Source organism: Trematomus bernacchii, unplaced genomic scaffold, assembly GCF_902827165.1.
Source record: "Trematomus bernacchii unplaced genomic scaffold, fTreBer1.1, whole genome shotgun sequence".
Lineage (NCBI taxonomy): Eukaryota > Metazoa > Chordata > Actinopteri > Perciformes > Nototheniidae > Trematomus > Trematomus bernacchii.
Window position 1 is genome coordinate 6,470,693 of NW_022987588.1, and position 19,099 is coordinate 6,489,791.

The 19,099-nt window shown below is 40.0% G+C and overlaps 1 protein-coding gene across 1 annotated transcript in view; it reads left to right on the forward strand.

Moving 5' to 3' along the window:
* Window positions 1–2,008: 2,008 nt before the first annotated feature.
* The window catches only part of tmtops2b (teleost multiple tissue opsin 2b), a 33,972-nt gene continuing 16,881 nt past the window's right edge, over window positions 2,009–19,099 (forward strand). The window contains exons 1-2 of the mRNA XM_034128380.1: window positions 2,009–2,780; window positions 16,431–16,756. Of these exons, the coding sequence (XP_033984271.1) occupies window positions 2,411–2,780; window positions 16,431–16,756 (696 nt within the window). The 5' untranslated portion in view covers window positions 2,009–2,410. The remainder of the gene's footprint in view (window positions 2,781–16,430; window positions 16,757–19,099) is intronic.

Genomic DNA, 19,099 nt, shown 5'->3' on the forward strand with positions numbered 1-19,099 from the left:
CCCCTCCACCCACCCTGCTGGATTTTTTTTTGACTTTTTTGGCACGTCTGGGATCCGTGCCTTGAGGGGGGGGGTAATGTCACGATCTGTCTGTGTTGTGTTGTGTCTTGTCTTTTTCTGTCTCTGGTTTCCTGTTTTGTTTTGAAATGTTTTCCTCCTTGTGTCTTGTCTGATCCTACTCTGTGGGTGTTTCTCAATCGCGAGTAAAGCTGCTTCAGAGCCACTATTTCAAGCATACTACGTCATCGAGTGCCGCCGAAGTACTGTTCCAATCTCCAGCATACTTGGAAATCTACCGAGCCCGGCGTACTCCGTTTGGAGAAATATCGAGGCTACACATGAGTAGACTCCGCGGTCTTAAAATCCCCACAATGCTTTGCGCACGGACCAATTTCCCCAAATCTGTGGCGGAAGATGTAAGGCGGGGCCTCTCATATGACGCACACCTGCACACTTGCTAGCCTGTTCCACTCTTCGTTTTCCGAATGCCAGGAAGTATTCTTGACTAGCTTCTGAAGCAAGATGCTCGGCAGACATGTGCTACCAAGCAAGCGTACTCGCGATTGAGAAACACCCCCTGTGTTTGCCTTCCCGTCGTTAGTTTCCCTGGTGTGTCTGATTTCCTGATTGTGTTCACCTTGTGCCCCTGTGTTTTCTCCTCCCTCCTCACCTGTGTCTTGTTGTGTGATTAGTCTTGTGTGTATTTAAGTTCTGGTTTTTCTGTCTGTCTTTGTTAGATCCTTGTTTGTCTGTGACTGTGTTAACGGGTTAGTGTTCTTTTTGTCACCGCTAAAACCGTAATAACGGTATTTTCTTTGTTATCTGCATTTGGGTCCTGCCTGCTTCACTCAACCCTAACACTCTCCAGTAGCCTACAGCGTTAGCTCCATGGCTAGCTCTGAGTGTTAACATGCTTGCTAATGTAAACACACAGCATATTACTCCCAAAACACGCCGCGCATTGTTTCTGATACAGCACATACAGTAGCTTGACATGTTCTTTCTTGTGTTTACCGCTAGAACAGTGCCATTATATGTATTATATATATAACAACTTTACTCTTAGTGGCTCCAGCAGACATCCTGCTAAATACACAGACACACAGCTGCCACTGTATACGGAGACGATAGGTTGGGACGTGTCGCGTGTGCCGGAGAATATAGGTTGGGACGTGTCACGTCGGCCGGATGTCGCCAATGACGTTATAGGAGCGAAAATTCTAGATCTGCTTGTTAGCAACCCCCTTTTTTTTTTTTTAGAGAGAGAGAGAGAGAGAGATGTGGGTACTGAGGAAAAGAGAGAGGGTTTTGTTTTCTGACACTTTGTGAACTTTGTAAAAGACATCAAAAAGTGCATTTTGCATAATAGGTCCCCTTTAAGTAAAAGTAGTACAAGTCCTGCAATCAAAATGTTACTCAATAAGAGGTAGCCTACAAAAGTCTGAGCATCAAAATATACTTAAAGTAGAAGTACTCTTTATGCAGATTGGCCCATTTCAGAACAATATATATATTATATGGTTTGATTATAATTACTTATACATTCATGTGTTTAAGCTGGTAAAGGTGAAGGTATAGTTTAATTATTTGTATGCTGCAGGGTTGCCTGTGAATGTACTCCAGGTTTAAATAAAATCATATTTAAGTTTTGACTATATTTCACAACATGACTCCAGAAGTTTAACACACACACACACACACACACACACACACACACACACACACACACACACACACACACACACACACACACACACCCACACACACACACCCACCCACACACACACACACACACACACACACACACACACACACACACACACACATCGTGTTGGCCCCTGTCATAGCCATGTCCCGTGACGTACAGTAGGAGCCATGTCCCGTGACGTATAGGAGCCTCCTTTATAGGATGCTGGGCGGTGGAGCAAAGCGCACTTTACGCAACACTCATCCTGCCGGAGTCTTCAATGTGATTACAATGCATCAAATAGTGGTGACTTGGAGAGAACAGACTGCCCCAACTTAGGAAAAAACTGTTAGAATAAGATTGAGTCTTTTCATTTACTGTGAAGAATAGAGATGAATATCTTTGGCAAATGATTAAGGAGTCAGAAAAGCCTGAACGCTGACTGAAATGAGCTGAATACGGAGAAAGGGACGCGCGAAGCTTCACGGTAACAGGTGGACCTTTGGATCTCGTTTTAGCCTTTGTGTCAGTTTTTTAACATCGTTTTAGCAGCTGCATGCTCTCAGCAGCTGTGGAGGAATGTGAAAACATGAAGTGCTCAGGTCTTCATGTCCCGGAGGAAACACAGCAGAGAGAAAGACTTAAGAAGGAAGCTCTTAAACTTTAAACAAAGTCACCAACCCTCCTCCAAAACTGCCCCAGAGTGAGGACAAGCTCCGATGCATGGACAGCAGGATGTTTTCTGGTCAGGATGCTCTGAATTTCAGCTTTAACCAGAGCGGTGACATGGAGCTGGTGGACGAGCACGATGAAGCCAGAGGGAGGCTGTCTCCCTCCGGCTTCGTCGTGCTCTCCGTGGTGCTGGGCTTCATCATGACTTTTGGCATCCTCAACAACTTCGTCGTGCTGCTTTTGTTTTGCAAATTCAAGAAACTGCGGACACCAGTGAACATGCTGCTGCTGAACATCAGCATCAGTGACATGCTGGTGTGTTTGTTCGGCACCACCCTCAGCTTCGCCTCCAGTATCCGGGGCAGGTGGCTGCTGGGGCGCAGCGGCTGCAGCTGGTACGGCTTCATCAACTCCTGCTTTGGTGAGCGCCTTTTACTGATGCTCCCTGCTGATCCTTGAGTAAAAACACAGCTTCAACTGCTGTGTTTGGTAAACTGATTGTGGTTTGAGTTAAAGTTAACCTTTCGACATATATCAATCAGAATCAGAATCAGAATACCTTTATTAGTCCCACAGAGCGGAGATTTACATTGTTACAGCAGAAAAGAGCCAAAGACAGCTTAATATTACCTAAGAAGCATGCATAAAAACATATCAAAATAGTTTGAGTGTACATTTATGTGAGTCTTACAGTATGTGCTATGCTTACTTAAAAACACGTTTCTATCAGTATGTCATTGACAGTTGTTTTTTTTCTATTTTGAATAATACTGAAGATCCTACAAATATTTTGTTTTCATATTCTATGATATAGTTTATCATTTTATAAAGAGGACTTTTAATATATAACTGCATGCTTACATGTTTTTTTACATCTGTTAAGTGGCCAAAAACAAACCAGGTTACTCATACAAAGATCACAATAGCAATGTTTTGTGATGCCTCATTTTTTGTATACTTAAATGACACTAAAAATCACAAATACAACATTGGTTCTTATATCATAGGCTGTGACTGAGGGCTTGAATCAACCTAGACAGGTGTTTATGGTTTTATATGTTACGCATGCCTCCGTAGCAAAAAATTAAACAAATTGTTTCTGTAAAGATAAAAAAACACAATATATTGTGATATAGTAGTCCACTTTTTGGGAAGTAAATTATGAAAAGTAGAAATGACTGCTGCTCGTTTGCTTTTACTGAAACATTAACGGAAACTGGATAGCCTATATCTTTTAACATTTAAAGGTATAGCTCAGTGTAAATAGGCAAATCCATTCCCTGGATATATCACCATATCACTTGTTCGTTGCTTATATTCCCTCTCACAGTAGATCAGTGACTATATGAGATCTAAAGGGGATTGGATGTGTTGATGTTCTCAGTAGAGCAGACCCTCTCTTTGCTGCACCATCTGTCTAATGACTTCACTGAGGGGACTCACTCAAATGAAGCTGTAAATGCTTATTTGCGGAAATAATTGGCTTTTTTGTTGGAAGGGTAGAAAAGGGAGCAAGGGCAAGTTTGGTGTCAAGGTATACAATGTGTGTGAACCTTTGTGTGAGAATGAAAAAATGATGCTGAATGTTCATAATGAGTCAAAAAAAGCTCTAGTCAGTGCTCTCTATACCTAGGGACAAAATATGTGGTGACATTGTTGCTGTTTTGCCATCAAAACCTAGTTTGGCACATCTGTACTGCAATCTCTTGTTGCTTAACGCCTAACATATACACCACTATGCATCTAAGTGTGATCATGAAATACATTTATGACTTCTCACAAGCCTCTTTTTAAAAGAAACATGAGATTGTTTGCTTTACTGAAATAGCTGAAAAGATCTTGGCAAAATTCCAACGTTGTGTGAGTTAACCTAATTGTGATGCTTTGTTGGGGTTTGTGATTACTACTCTTATTGTAATTAGAGAGGTGTACCTGAAATAAGTTTCCCAAACGTGATGAGAAAGCCAAAAAAAAATCGAAATCTTTTCTTATTGTCAACAAATTCCGGAGAATGTATTTACTGACATCTATTTCCTGATATACACTTATACACAATGTTGTCCAAAAACGATTGAAAACAAAGTCCTGTTGTGAAAGATTCAGGTTTTCAGAAGAAACAAATTAGAAAGGAAGTTGGCAAGAGTACTAATGCATGTTTGAGGTGGATTAGTGCTGGCCTGAGCGGATAAAAGCTCTTACTGGCTTTTCAACATCAAGCATTAAAATGCTTTTTTACAACCATAATTCACTGTTACAAATGGACTCCACATTGTTTGAGTTGATGCAGTCAATTGAGCAATTATCTATTCAGGCAAACACATACTGAATACTCCACTTGACTTGCACGCTTGTTGTTCTGAAAAAACTGTTAATTCCCAGGCTTGCTGTGAATACATAATCACTCCAATCATTGAGCCCAATTACAGGGCTGGAAAATCAACTTGACTCCTCGCGTTACACCGAACACTGCAGGTATCTCTCCTGTCGACCTCCTAAAGGGTTACTCCTTGTTTGTCTCTTGGGAACCAATCTCCACTCATCCATTTTGAATACATATTGTGCTTGGCAGAATTTTAAAAGACACCCTGAAGAAATGTGTTCCTTAATGTATTCTTCTTTTTGTTCCCTTTGTATAATAAATGTTCCTGTTTCCCTCTGTTGTCACATATAGTTTTTCCACCCTCTCATCTATACTTAATCTTCGCCTGCTGCACACAGGTCTTGACTCATGGTGCTGAATGCTGGAGCTAGATATCAAGAGATAGATATCTTTATATATATTACTGGCAATGAAAAAACATAAATCTTTTAACAAGACACTTGAGCAGATACAAGCGGGTACAAGTGCGGAAGAAACAGAGTCATGTTTTCTATTTTAATTCTTATTTCTTCTTATTCTTCTATCAATGTGAACAAACTGCATAAAGATAATCTCACCATGATATTCTGAGACCTCATTTGGTGCATGTTAATAACATTATGTGTACTTTGTCTCGCATATTAGGGTAACGTGTAAACATGCTGTGATGATTAATTACGGTTTTTGATTCTCATCAATCTCGCAGCATCGTTCACAATAAGTACTCCTATACTTGAATGAAGCGTAAACAATATGTAAATGTGTTCACATATTGAACAGCATCCAGCACATTAACATCGTCAAGAACATCTTGTTCTCTCAGTGTTGTTGAAAGATCATTCATACACCATCTGTTTCACATGTCTATTGATGCATGGCCACGCTTTAACAAGTGGAGGGCTTTGGTGAGACCACAAACACTCTTCTTACGGAAATGCCGGATTTAAATTATTCATTTAATCTATAGATCTCCCTGCCACAATCTCCACCATCAGATGAGATAGCAGAGGAGCTGCTCCTCGAAGTCACTTCATGTGTAATCGTGTCATATCACACTGTGTTGCTCTGCTCAAGGCAAGTTAAAAGCAAGTTAAAAAATAAACGCCTTTTGAAGGTGACATTCATATTGCAGAGAGCAGTGAAGACGTATTAAGCCACCCGAGTCTTCTAAAGGTATTTTTACAGATGAAACAGGCATGATGCAGGATGACTCATACTAGATACTCTTATTCCATCAATTTAGAAAAGTTCTTTAAAGATGAACAAGACTTTCATGAACTATAAACACACCGTGAAAGTTATGATACAAAAACACGCAAACCAGATAATCCTGTAGTACTGACCTGTCAATCAAAAGATAGGCACGGCCTAAAAGAAACACTGATTTATCGTGGAAAAAAACAACTGTTTTGAAGAAGATTTTAAAGTAGCATTCAGGACTATAACCTTACTAATATATGGTTTACTGAGGTAATGAATCAAGGGAGAATAAGGAACATTTTCTCATAGATTTATACACCTACATCAGTTGCCTCCTGCTGGACATTAGAAGGAATGCAGCTTTAGGGCACTTCAGCAAAGGCTCTTTTTTTTTCAGGAACAGGTAAACCCCTTGAACTCTCCTCAGTTTTCACTCTCAGTTTTGTTTAAAAAAAAAGTAGTGTGGCATTGCCCACTAAGGCTTTGTTCAAATACAAGCAATGGATGTTCTCAATCAGATCATAGCATTTAAAAAAAAACACTTCATACATTAGTGACATATTTCTCAACAGATGTTGTTTAGAATCCAGACAGAGGAATCATTTCTAACGACCTATAGCCAGATTCAACATAACAAATAAAAATACACCTGTCATCGACATGTCAATGTATCCACGGGCAAGATATTTACAGCAGTTTAATGTTGCCTTTTTCTCTGTATGAATGTGTGTGAATGGTTGAAGGCTGGCTTGAATATGTAAGGCCTTTCAGGGTTTGTAAAGACTGGAACAGCACTATATCAAATGCAGTCCATTTACCATTTAAAATGTATTGGTGTATGGGAGAATGAGTGGAAAATACTGGCAGGTGTTTGTATGGGAGTCAGACCACCTGCACAGCCTGACCCTGGCACCATCATCTTTGAAAAACACGTTATGTAACCAGGAACATGTTTCAAAGTATTCTGTGAGCAGAAACAGGATTGGGGAGTGAGCAAATTGATAAGCTAGACCAGGGGTCGGCAACCCCTGGCACGCGTGCCACCAATGGCACGCGGCACCGTAACCAGTGGCACACTAGGAATAAGTGGAATAAGTGTGCAAAATATTTAAATTTTATTTTCGGATCCTGAACGAGACCGCCGCCAGAGCGCGTCTCCCCGTTACCTGCAGAAGGATGCATGCACGCAGCGCAGCCCCGCTCTGTTTAACTCCAGGCGACTTTCTGCCGCTTTCCTCCGTAATGCAGTGCTCATAGTTTCACCACAGAGGAAAGCACTTCACAAATTGCAATACTCATAACGAGCTGTAAAAATGCCGCAGTTTTTGCGTGGCGATCGATATCGGCCGATACTCACTCTCTGCCGATCGATCGGTGCTCTCTAAAAAGGCCGATCGCGAGACGTAAAATACATGACACTTTTCTCTGTGTGCGGCAAAACAAGCTCGCCAAAATCGCTTCATCACTCTGGCAGTATTTTAAGGTGTCCGAAAAAGACAATAAAATAGCGGTATGCAACGTGTGTGAAGCAGAAATCCTGCAGCTCCGCCCGCTGTGACGGACCGGTGAGCGGAGCAGAACACACAAGAGTTAAGACCTAACACACTTAGCTATTTTATCTACCTCTGGAACAAGCTAAACTAGTTATAAATATATGTATTCTTCACTGTCACTCATTACTGGATTAGTGAGCTGCATGAGATACTGACAGGCTGTCAGGAGAGAGAGAGAGGGGGAGAGAGGGGGAGAGAGGAAAAGAGAGCGCTTCCGCTCATTTCTCCCGTGTTATTATCCAAAGTTAATGTAAACTTGAATAATGTCTTCATTTGAATCTAACAATTATGTTGGTTGTTGTTTGTGGAAGCGCCAGTGAATGAGCCCCATTAACTGAGTTTAAAACATCACTTTGCCCGAGCGTTTTCGTCGAGCTCTTCACCCCCCCCCCCCCACCCCCCCCTCCCCCCCGTTGATAATTCACGATCGTCGGCACGCTGATAAAAAAAAAATGTTTGAATGGCACTTCATATCAAAAAGGTTGCCGACCCCTGAGCTAGACAGTTATTTCATTGTGCGAGATAGAGCTAGATAAACAAAATGGTTTCATGCTGCTACGTATGTCAAATCCTATAATTATTCTTTTTAATGAGACAACGTTTTTTTAGTATGGGAATGACAGTCCTATAAGGGAAGCACGATTTCTTTCTCACTATGGGTTTTCTCCATCCTTCAAATGTTGATATGATTACTACTGCAATGTCTCTTTTGTACCAAGACAAGCACTGTTTTCTCCAGAGGAATATAATTAGGAGTTCAAGTAACCAAGGACCCTGATGAACCTTTCTTTAACAAAACAAGAAGAACAAATCCAAGGCTGTCATCTCTTCCAGTAGTAACACAAAATGTTATGTCATTGACCTCAAACATTCAAAGTGCATTCAGATAGCATTGGCCTTTATACTCAAGGGTTATTTGTTCTGCCGCTCCTACGCTTAAAGGATAAGTCTGGCTTTAATCCTTATTTTTCATATTGCCAACAAATCCCTTGAAAAGACAATAAGCAAACATGCATTAGTCTGATATTTTATAATACTTCCTGACTCTGTTTGCAGCCCCTTACGGACAGCTGAGGACGTTAGTCATTAAAAACAGATCACAAATACAAGGCTTTTATTTTATGAAAAGATTAGGTTATTTCCTGAAACTGCTGGGCAATGTAAAGAAAACAAGACAAGGATTAATGGAATAAGCCCTGACCACATCAGACAAACAATACAGTTTAAAGTGACGTTTAAAAAAATCTGTATATATTTTGTGTGCTACTGCTCTTCCCTACTGTACACAGACTGTGTGCATATTGTTCAAGAGGACATTTAATGCTCATTTTCTGATATGTATTTGTATTTACAGTAGTGTCTCTACTGTGACATATTTAATGCTTTAATGTTCAAAAAAGTATTTATTTGTCTCATACTGCCTGTGCTGCAGCACCTCTTACACCCTCTGTCTGAAACCAGCTTGGTTAGCTGGCTTAGAGATGTCCCGCCCTTTAACCTATCACATACAATGTGTTCAAGCTCTAGCCAATAGATGCATGGGTGTCACATAGTGATGTCACTAGTCCAATGGAGGCGCTTCGGGGGGGGGGGGGGGGGGGGGGGGATATATAACAATCCATAGGAAAAAAGCTCAATAGGGCCTCTTTAAGTTTATGAATTTAGACAGATTAACAAACAATCCAATTCCTTTACCTACATTTGGAATATGAGCAGCATGTCCACATCAGCGTGATTTCACAAAGTGCTGCCCTCTGACTCAAAAAGCCTTTTTCACTCCGACACTCAGGCTGATCACACAGGAGACGTCGGTTCAGTGATGAAAGAGATGTAAAGGTAGCCTGAGATTACAGAGCGACTGAGAGTAGGCCTACAACACCTCATCCATTACATCTGGGTTTGTCTGATGAAAGACCAAGGAAGATCACAGTTATCAAGTCGTAATTCTGATGTGGAAGAAATTCAATTTATAGGTTGAAAACTCTTAATTAGTATGATGCAAAACAGCCGATATTAGGTCATTAAACATCTCCTTCTCCTTGCCGTTTGATGTGTTAATATACTGTAGTTGTATACTGCAAACTATAAACATTGCAACCACCACCATCCACAAACAAAAGAAAATCCATCCCACAATCTAAGCTTTACAGTGCTGCGGTGCACTGAGCTATAAAATGTCAAACGACTTCCCTCTTTTGATAGGTAATATAAACAAACAGTTGGTTGTTAAAGCTGCTTGAACAAATAACAGTTGTTTTTCTGGAGAGGGCAGGCCTTTGGGGGAAGTGCAGGAACGAAAAAAATATGCATTTCTTTGATTTTATGCACATACACTGTTATTGTTGAATAAAATAAATTCCACCAGAGATACACAAGCTGTCCTGTTAGTGTTCTGCATGTATAGTGCAGTATGTATGGTGACATTCATTCTGTGTAGAAGTCTCTGCAAAGGTTCTTACTCAGACGTCACATTGCCTCTCCTACACCCTTTGATGTCACATACATATTCTGGCAGTAACTCACTTCAATAAGGTTTGAACAGCAGGTGGTTATCTGATGTGTGGAGTCTGCATGCTCGCTGCATGAATTTCCAAGGTATTTCTGTGATTTTCCAGTAATCACGTTGGAGTCACGTTGGAATGGGCACAAAGGTTTGAATGTATTCATTCAGTCTATATTGTGCAGTAGTGGAAAAAGTACTCAGATGTTTTACTAAAGAGAAAGAAGCAATACATAATGGAGTAGGAGGAAGTACTCAGTTTCTTTTTAAGAGATACTATGGTCTTAAGAAAACATGCAAAACAATTGTACTTAAGAATAGTTACAGAAATAAATCGGCCAAAATGTGCAAAATGGCTCCTTTCACCCATACACACAATACTATATTTTGATCTAATTTTATATGATCCTGTTTTTATCACTTACAAATACATGCCAGGGTATTTTAATGTTGTAGTTGGTCAACGTGAAGCCTATTCTAGATGCTTTTTAAAACACGTGGACTTATGTGCTGAATCTACTGAATAGAACAATATTCGCTCGGAAATTAAGTGGAGTAGAAGTATAACGGAGCATAAAATGGAAAATACTCAAGTAACACATATGTCAAAATAGAACTTAAATATGGTACTTGAGTAAATGTACTTTGTTACTTTTCACCACCACTTAATTGTAAAAATACTCGTAAACTTGTAAAAAGTTAAATTACAAGAGTATTGGCATCAAAATATACCCAAGTACCAAAAGTAAAAGTACATGTTATGGCCCATTTTATATGGGCCATAACAAGTACTTTTCTATACTTCTGCTGGATTAAGCTATAATTATTATTATTATATAATATATATAATATAATTATTTATAAGTTTTAGGTATTAGTTTATTTAAATGTTGTGTTAACTAATAATCTATATAAAGAAACTAAAGCTTTAAAATAAATGTAGTTAATTAAGAAGTACAAAATTGGCTCCTAAAATGTAGTGGAATGAAAGGGTAAAATAGCATTAAATGGAAATACAAGTATCTCAACATTGTACAACACTTGATTAGACATACTTCATGATTTTCTACTAGTGATCTTAAGTTTGTCCTTTAAAGTCTACAGACCTGCCAAGCAATAAACTGGAGGGCTCCATGTTCTTCTCAAGACATACCGGAGGTCATGCCCTCCAACTCCCCTTTCCTTGAATGCCAGATGGTGATACGGTGTAATTGAACTGTGAGCTACAGGTGCGTGAGACTCCTCTGGACGTCCAATATAAGAGAGAGGGGGGGGGGGGGGGGGGGGGGATTACTAGTCTCTGCTTGTTTTATGATCATGATGCCATGACACGGCAAGATGAAAAGAATGAGAAAGGTCAAGAGCTCCAGAGAGGAGAAGCAGAGCCGTGTCGGGTTAATGTTGAAAAGATCAAGACCTTTCCGGAGCATAAGTCCTCTCTAAATTTGAATGTAGCTGCTTTAAATAATATTTGTATTATATTCTGAGTGGTATATAATGCACAACAAATCCCACAGTACCATAAGGTGACGGCTGCTCCATGACAATGTGTGGAAAGCAGTGACATGAAGTCTGACCCACCAGACTGTGAGAGGCAGGAGATTTGCTCTTAAACCACCCGTTCAAGTATTATAGAACCGGTGGTGTCATGAATGTATCTATTCACATACCTGCAGATGTATTACATAGTTTTACTGGAGGATTGCTCTAAAGGACACAACAGAGAACTATAACTTAAAATACATTAGTAAATACCCCGCTGGTGAATGTCAGAAGCTTCTGACTGTCATAAAAACGGTGACTAAAGTGACTAAATCAGACCACATAATGGTGATGCGCAGCCATGTGACTGTGATGTAATTTTTTGATAGCCTAACGTCAGCTTTTTACTTCTGCCGAGTGCATTTACGCTTAAACAATCACAAACTGATGTTAACATGTGGAGATTATCCTGCTTCAATATAATCAAAATAGGAGTTGGCCACAAAGCTTATTTTCTGCAATATTCCCACATCCAATGCTTTTTGTCGAGGGAACCGTTTGAATGCTAACTTCTTGGTTGTCCTACACCCATATAAAGCATGACAAAGACATGGCAACATCCAAGGACGTCATGGTTACTACTTTGTTGATTAGGAGATCACAGCAGGTTTAAGTAAGCCCCTAAATCTACCACAAAATACTGCTCACTGATGTTCATGTTCAAAGTGCATCATGCGGACGCGTAAGGTTTATTTCTGATATCATGCACAACAGAAAACACTGAACGGACACAGGATAAGCAGCCATTTGCAAAAAAAAAGTTAAAAGCAAGTTTATCTCCGGCTTAAGCCATTACCGGGAACATCAGGTGGCATTATCCTCTTTTTTTTCTATCTGCATGTGACTGTTTTGCAAAAAAAAGTGTTGCTGAATCTTCTGTTAAGCACCCAAGACAATTGAGACTTTTTGAAAGATATACATGCTGAATCGTTTTTTCTCCCTACCGGAATGATAAGAGGTGGAGTCAGACATTTCTCCAGACAAAAACAAATGAGAGAGGTAGAGACTTTCAAGGACATTCACATATTCAAAACACAGCAACACTGAAGGAAGTGCTGAACAAATGTAATTAGTTACTCAGTGACTCATTATTAAGTGGAGTGGCAGTAAAGGCCTCAGTATGCCTCAAATTAAGTTGGCGTGAGGAGAGTGGATGAGTTCATTATTGAGTCACCCGGTGTGATAATCCTATCATCCAATGCCCTGCTCAGACCTCGCATTATCCTGAGTCTTTGAGATCTGATGGACAGCTCTAGTTGTCAGTGCATGCAAGACATATACAGCAAGATCCTTTTAATCAGACCTCATTTAGTGGAGGTCTGTAAATGGCCCGGGTGTTTTAGCACCGTGTATGCTAATGTGGCTACAATTAAGGTAAGCCTACCCAGCTAGCGGGGGAACGTTCTCACAACTTTGGCTAACATTACCTACAGGTTCTAATAATGTTTTAAAGAAACGTTTTAATCTGATGTTCAAAGAACATTTTTTGGATGTTTATTATTTCAAATAATGTTCCTATAAGGTTTAAGGTTAACTAAGACATAACGTTTTAACTGCAACATTCAGAGGATGTTTTCAGGATGTTATTGAGGCCTGAGATGACAGAAACTTTTTTTATAAAATGTTCCTTTAATGTGATATGTTAACAAAGGTGGAACGTTTTGCCTGCAACATTCTAAGGATGTGTTTTGGACGTTGTTGGGGTAACACATTAAAGATGTTCTTTATAAAACGTTCCCTCAATGTTACATGATAACAAATGAAGAACATTCTCCAAGAAACATTCTGAAAATGTTTTCAGGATGTTATTCTTTTTTTATAAAGCGTTCCTGTGATGGCAAATATTAACACGGTCATGGTCAACGTCAGATTTATTTCTAGAGTGCTTTAAAAAACAAACTTGTTGCATTTGTTGGAAAAGGATGTTTTAAAAAATCTGATGTCACCACATTTTCCTTTTGAAAAAGACAAACAAGTACAGTATGTAATTCATGATAAGCTGTAAGCAGATATTGCATGTTTGCGGTGGCATGTGTGAGTTCCCAGCTAGAAATGTTTGGTTCTCAAAAAATTCTGAGAATGTTACCATTCATTGTTCTAGGAATGTTTTCAGCGGGAAGTTTTATTTTGGTTCCCAGAACGTTCTTCTGAAAGGTAGGATAACGTTCTCTAAAAACATTCTTGAAATGTTTGGTGATAACCTTCTTAAGATGTTTTTGATAACCTTCTTAAGATGTTTTTGATAACATTGTTAGAACATTATGCCCTACTGTTCTTAAAACGTTTTCAGCGGGACGTTTTATTTTGGTTCCCAGAATGTTCTTCTGAAAGGTAGGATAACGTTCTCTAAAAACATTCTTAACATTTTTGGTGATAACTTTAAGATGTATGAGCGCATTGAGACAATGTGTAGGACGTATAAAAACGAATTTGCATGCCAATATTCACTCACATGCACTTATAATCACACTAAGGTATGTAGGCCCACAGTATTCATAATATCATATGTGTAAAATATCAGAAAATAATCACACTTTTTTCTGACTATAAAGGTTGTGTCTCGTATGTAGGGGCTAACTGTTGGATAAGCTATCTGGCCGTGTGTGGTTTGTGAGGGCTGCGTATAAACAGTGTCCGCTGTTTATGCATATTGGATAAAAATTGTTATTGCACCCTTTAGATTTGAGACCGACAGACATATAGAAGAATGGACCGACTGTCACTGCCCGTCCCTGAAACCCCTGTTAGTGTTTGTATGTGTTTGTTTCTACTGTGTGTCTCTCTCTCTGCCTGCTGGTCTGCTCGACACGGCTGGGAGCAATCTCCAATCAACCACACCTGCAACCTGCTCATCAGCCACACTATGAAAGCCTGCAGCCTGCACTCATTCCCTGCCGGATTGTTGCCGTGAACGGTTTGTTGCGTGCCGCTCTAGCTTTTTACCAGCATATTCTTTGACAACTTTGCCTGCTTTTGCCTGACACTCATTTGTATGTCTCTCCCAGGAGGAATCCAAGGCCTTCCACACTCCCAAGACCAGCCAGGCCTCTCTACCCACCCTGGAACACCTGTTTCCCACTGCCGCCATAACCAACCTCCACTCCCAGCTCCCCTTTTCTAATAAACAAATGTTACTTTCACCAGCTGATTCCGAGTCTGATTCTGGGTCCCCTCCAGTATATGTGACACCGACAGTGACTTGTACTAGCTGCTGGTCGCATTTAAAAAAGAAAAGAAAAAAAAGACTTCTGATAAATTGGAACGATAAAGCACGTTATCCTACTCTAAAATAATAACATTCTGGCAACATAAAAAAATCTAACTTGCAGCTGAAAACGTTTTAAGAATAGTAGGGCATAATGTTCTAACAATGTTATCAAAAACATCTTAAGGTTATCAAAAATATCTTAAGGTTATCAAAAACATCTTAAGAAGGTTATCACCAAACATTTTAAGAATGTTTTTAGAGAACGTTATCCTACCTTTCAGAAGAACATTCTGGGAACCAAAATAAAACGTCCATCTGAAAACGTTTTAAGAATAGTAGGGCAAAATGTTCGAACAATGTTATCAAAAACATCTTAAGAAGGTTATCACCAAACATTTTAAGTATGTTTTTAGAAAACGTTATCCTACCTTTCAGAAGAACATTCCGAGAACCAAAAGAAAACTTCCCGCTGAAAACATTCCTAGAACAGTGAATGGTAACATTCTCAGAATGTTTTGAGAACCAAACATTTCTAGCTGGGTACTCTGCTTTCATCATCTGCAGAGGCGGAAATACGCTCTAATTGAAAGCTTTGCCCCCAAAATGAGTGGCTCTGTTATGCATAGGGTTACCAGACATCCTGATGCATCTGGTTCTCCTAACCCTGTAGTCTGTTACATGGGGTTTTGTGCAGGTTAATGGTCTGCAAAGGCTAAGATCCCATAGTTCCCTCCAAAAGGGAGCTTCAGTTCAGACTTTATATCCAACAAACATTGGATGGATAACAAAACAGTGTTATTTAGACATTCATGGTCGCCATAGGATGAACCCCAATGACGTTGGTGATCCGTGACTCAACCTGTGGTGCCACCAGCAGGTTGAAGGTTTTAATATCCACAGAAAGATCTCAACATCCACATCGTTTTGTACGGCTCTTCATGAATCCTAGTTTTATTTTGGAGATCTTTGGACTTTTCTTCTAGCGCCACAATAAGGTTTTGATGTGGGTTTTTTTGTGAAATGTCCCAACAACCATCACAGTATCAAATCAAATCAAATCCAAATGTATTATAGCCCCAAATCACAAGAAATGCCTCAAAGGGCTGTACAAAGCAAACAAAAGCAATAAATAAATAAAAATACAAACGTCATAGCATAAAAATTATAAAAACATTACAGTATACATCAACATAAGTATTGCCATGTGTTAAAAGCATGTGACTGGAGTGATGGTATTGATGAACCGAAACTAGGTGATGACAATTATTTTACAAGGAAGACAGATGCGAAGAGACAGGTTTTGAGTTTGCTTTTAAAGGAGTCAACGGAAATAGCTTTGCGGATCTGATATGGAAGACGATTCCAAAGGAGAGGCGCTCGGAATGAAAATGCTCTGCCACCTACGGATGCTTTTTTAATTCTGGGGATGGAAAGGACACTGGCATTATGTGATCGTGGGAGCCTGGTAGATATGTGCGGGGTAATTATAGATACAGAGGTGCTAGTCCATGTAAGATTTTAAAGGTTAATAGTAAAATCTTGAAGTCAGATCTTATGTGAATCGGGAGCCAATGCAATGAAATGAGAACAGGGGTGATATGATCAAATGTTCTGGTTCTGGTTAATATTCTGGCAGCTGTGTTTTGAAAGTACTGTGCTGCTATCAGAGCTTCCCACTCTCACTTCACTGCTTCTCTGTTTGTTTCCAGGTATTGTGTCGCTCATCTCTCTGGTGATCCTATCCTACGACCGCTACAGCACTCTGACTGTATACAACAAGCGTGGGCCAGACTACCGAAAGCCCCTGCTGGCCGTTGGGGGCGCCTGGCTGTACTCCTTGTTCTGGACGGTGCCCCCTCTGCTGGGATGGAGCAGCTACGGCATCGAGGGGGCGGGAACCAGCTGCTCCGTGTCCTGGACGGTCAAAACGTCCCAGTCGCACGCTTACATCATCTGCCTGTTCACTTTCTGCCTGGGCCTACCCATCCTGGTGATGCTCTACTGCTACAGCAGGCTGTTATGGGCAGTCAAACAGGTAGGGAGACATCAACGTCTGACTGTTTATGTTATTTTTCTGTCTGAAGGCAAAACCACACATATTGCTCGAACCGATCCTCCTCAAACAAAATATGACTTGCACAAACTCTAGGCTTCAAAGAGGATTAAGAATATTTGTGAGTTTATGTATACACAAGAACAGCAGGTGGTTAGCCTCACTTCATTTCACAATTCATTTAGAACTCTAACAGCGTCCAGAGAGTTTCACAACATCAATGGAAAACCTTTCAAATGTGAGGTACACAAAATGCAACTAGCAGCCTCATAAAAAAGGGATGCATTTTGGTGCCTAAGGGGGTGGAAGGGAAGTGGAGGAAGAAGAAGCAACCATACTTCTTTTGATCGAATATTAATACACTATCTTCAGTATATTTCATACAGTCTTCACCCTCTAAAAGACTTATAAGACTCTTTGTATGGGAGCACGGTGTGCACATTTCAGACATGTTTCTGGTATTTTCTAGCACCAAGAAATATAGAGAAAAAAAAACGGTCCTCTGCGGGGAACACTGCCAAAGGGAGCCTCCCCCCTCCTGGGTTGGCATGTGATTCTCTCGTGATAAATCCCAAAATAGAAGCAATACCCCCAGCGTTGATGGGATTTGTTCCTCAATTTTTGTTTGACTGCATAGCAATAACACAACTAATAGATTTATATCAGCGTATGTTTTGCTGGAGGTTTGTCAGACTTTTCCCATGCACTTGTAAGTAAATGAAACTGTGCCATAAATCCCTACTCTGCTTCTACACCACTTTCTATCTTTCAAAAATACATGAAATGAAAGTATTAGCATGCATTGATTTAAAAAAAGCTGCCCTGAACACAACAACACAGATTGTATTTTCATTTATCACGGTCAGGCACATTACGAGTATCTATTGCAGTGACTGGTGCATTGGGTTTTGGGGAGAGACTTTACCTGCTAAGAGGTTAAATCATTTGGTCTCCCAGGGATAGAGACTGTTTATTCCTGAGAGCTGAAGGGGTCTGCAGCGCAGGGGATTATCCCAGAATGATGCTGTTAACAGCTGCAGAGACAAAGCTTAATACCACTCACACATCTTCTCACTAACAAAGACAATGTATTTATTTATTTAACCTTTATTTAACCAGATAAAAAAGCATTGAAATAAAATCTAATTTTCAATGCTGACCTGGCCAAGAAGGCAGCAACAACCTCTGACTCCTAAGAGGGAGGAGGAGTCGCTGCTATCGAGCTGCACAGGTCTAATGTTCTTCTACTGGTCCGTCTTATCCTCACTGCTAGGTGGCTCTTTTCTAAATTAAATCACGCTCTTTGCTCGACCTTCTTCTATCAATAAGCAGATTTTTCAAAGTGCCCTTCACCTGTGATTAAAACTATGTGGGTCACATAGTTGAATTGGTTTCAGCTCAGTTTCATTAACTTTTCTTCAGGCACTATTCAAACCACTTGTGCTGTCCATGCTCATTTAACATACTTACCTTCCTTATTAGGAATAACATAATTAAAGCTAAAGAGTTCACGTCATGCTGACTCACAGTGTAATTGATGTTGTGCAATTAGCAGCCCAGTTTAAAACCTCCAGTAGTCTACGCGTGAACAAATGACTAAACCTAAATGGCAGCCATATTTTAGGACAAGAATCAGCAAAGGGAAACTGGATGTTCTCTCAACAGAAAGGTCACACACTTACAGTGTATTGGTGCTTGTGAAACAACCTGTTGACCACTTAGAAAATGGATTCTTTTTCTAAAGACTTCAAGAAACACCGTATATCTTGACTCATTCCTCACATAGCAGACATATACTGTACATTCCTGTAGATAGGGTGTATTAAAGGGATTGTGCTGTGAGATACAGTCTAGCCTCGGCTGCTAAAGCTGGCATATATTGTGTCTTTATTGTTGTGTTTTTATAAAGAAGGCCTACAGTACCTGTTCTAGTAAAGAGATTTAGATCTTTGTGAGAGGATAAATGCACATTTTTTTCCATTCTGTCTTCAGCTTTGTTCCTCCTTGTGTATACAAAGAGATCAATTCCTTTGAGCAATATCAATATAAGTGTTGGTTGGCAAAATCCTCATCCCTTTTTTCTAAGCACCAATCACAGCCTAATCAGTCTTGTAAGTACAACGTTTCCCTTTTGGTCGAATGTGGATGCTTCAACTCTCACCATATTTTGTTGAAATCAGTAATGGATTCTTCAACAAGCATTTGAAACCCCATCAAACTGTGAAATTAGGCTGTCATTTGCTGTGGTACGTTCAGTAAAAAAGAGCCATGTTAAGGATTTTTTATGAAATGGTTGTACAGTGTGATTTGGCTGAAAAGGCTTTG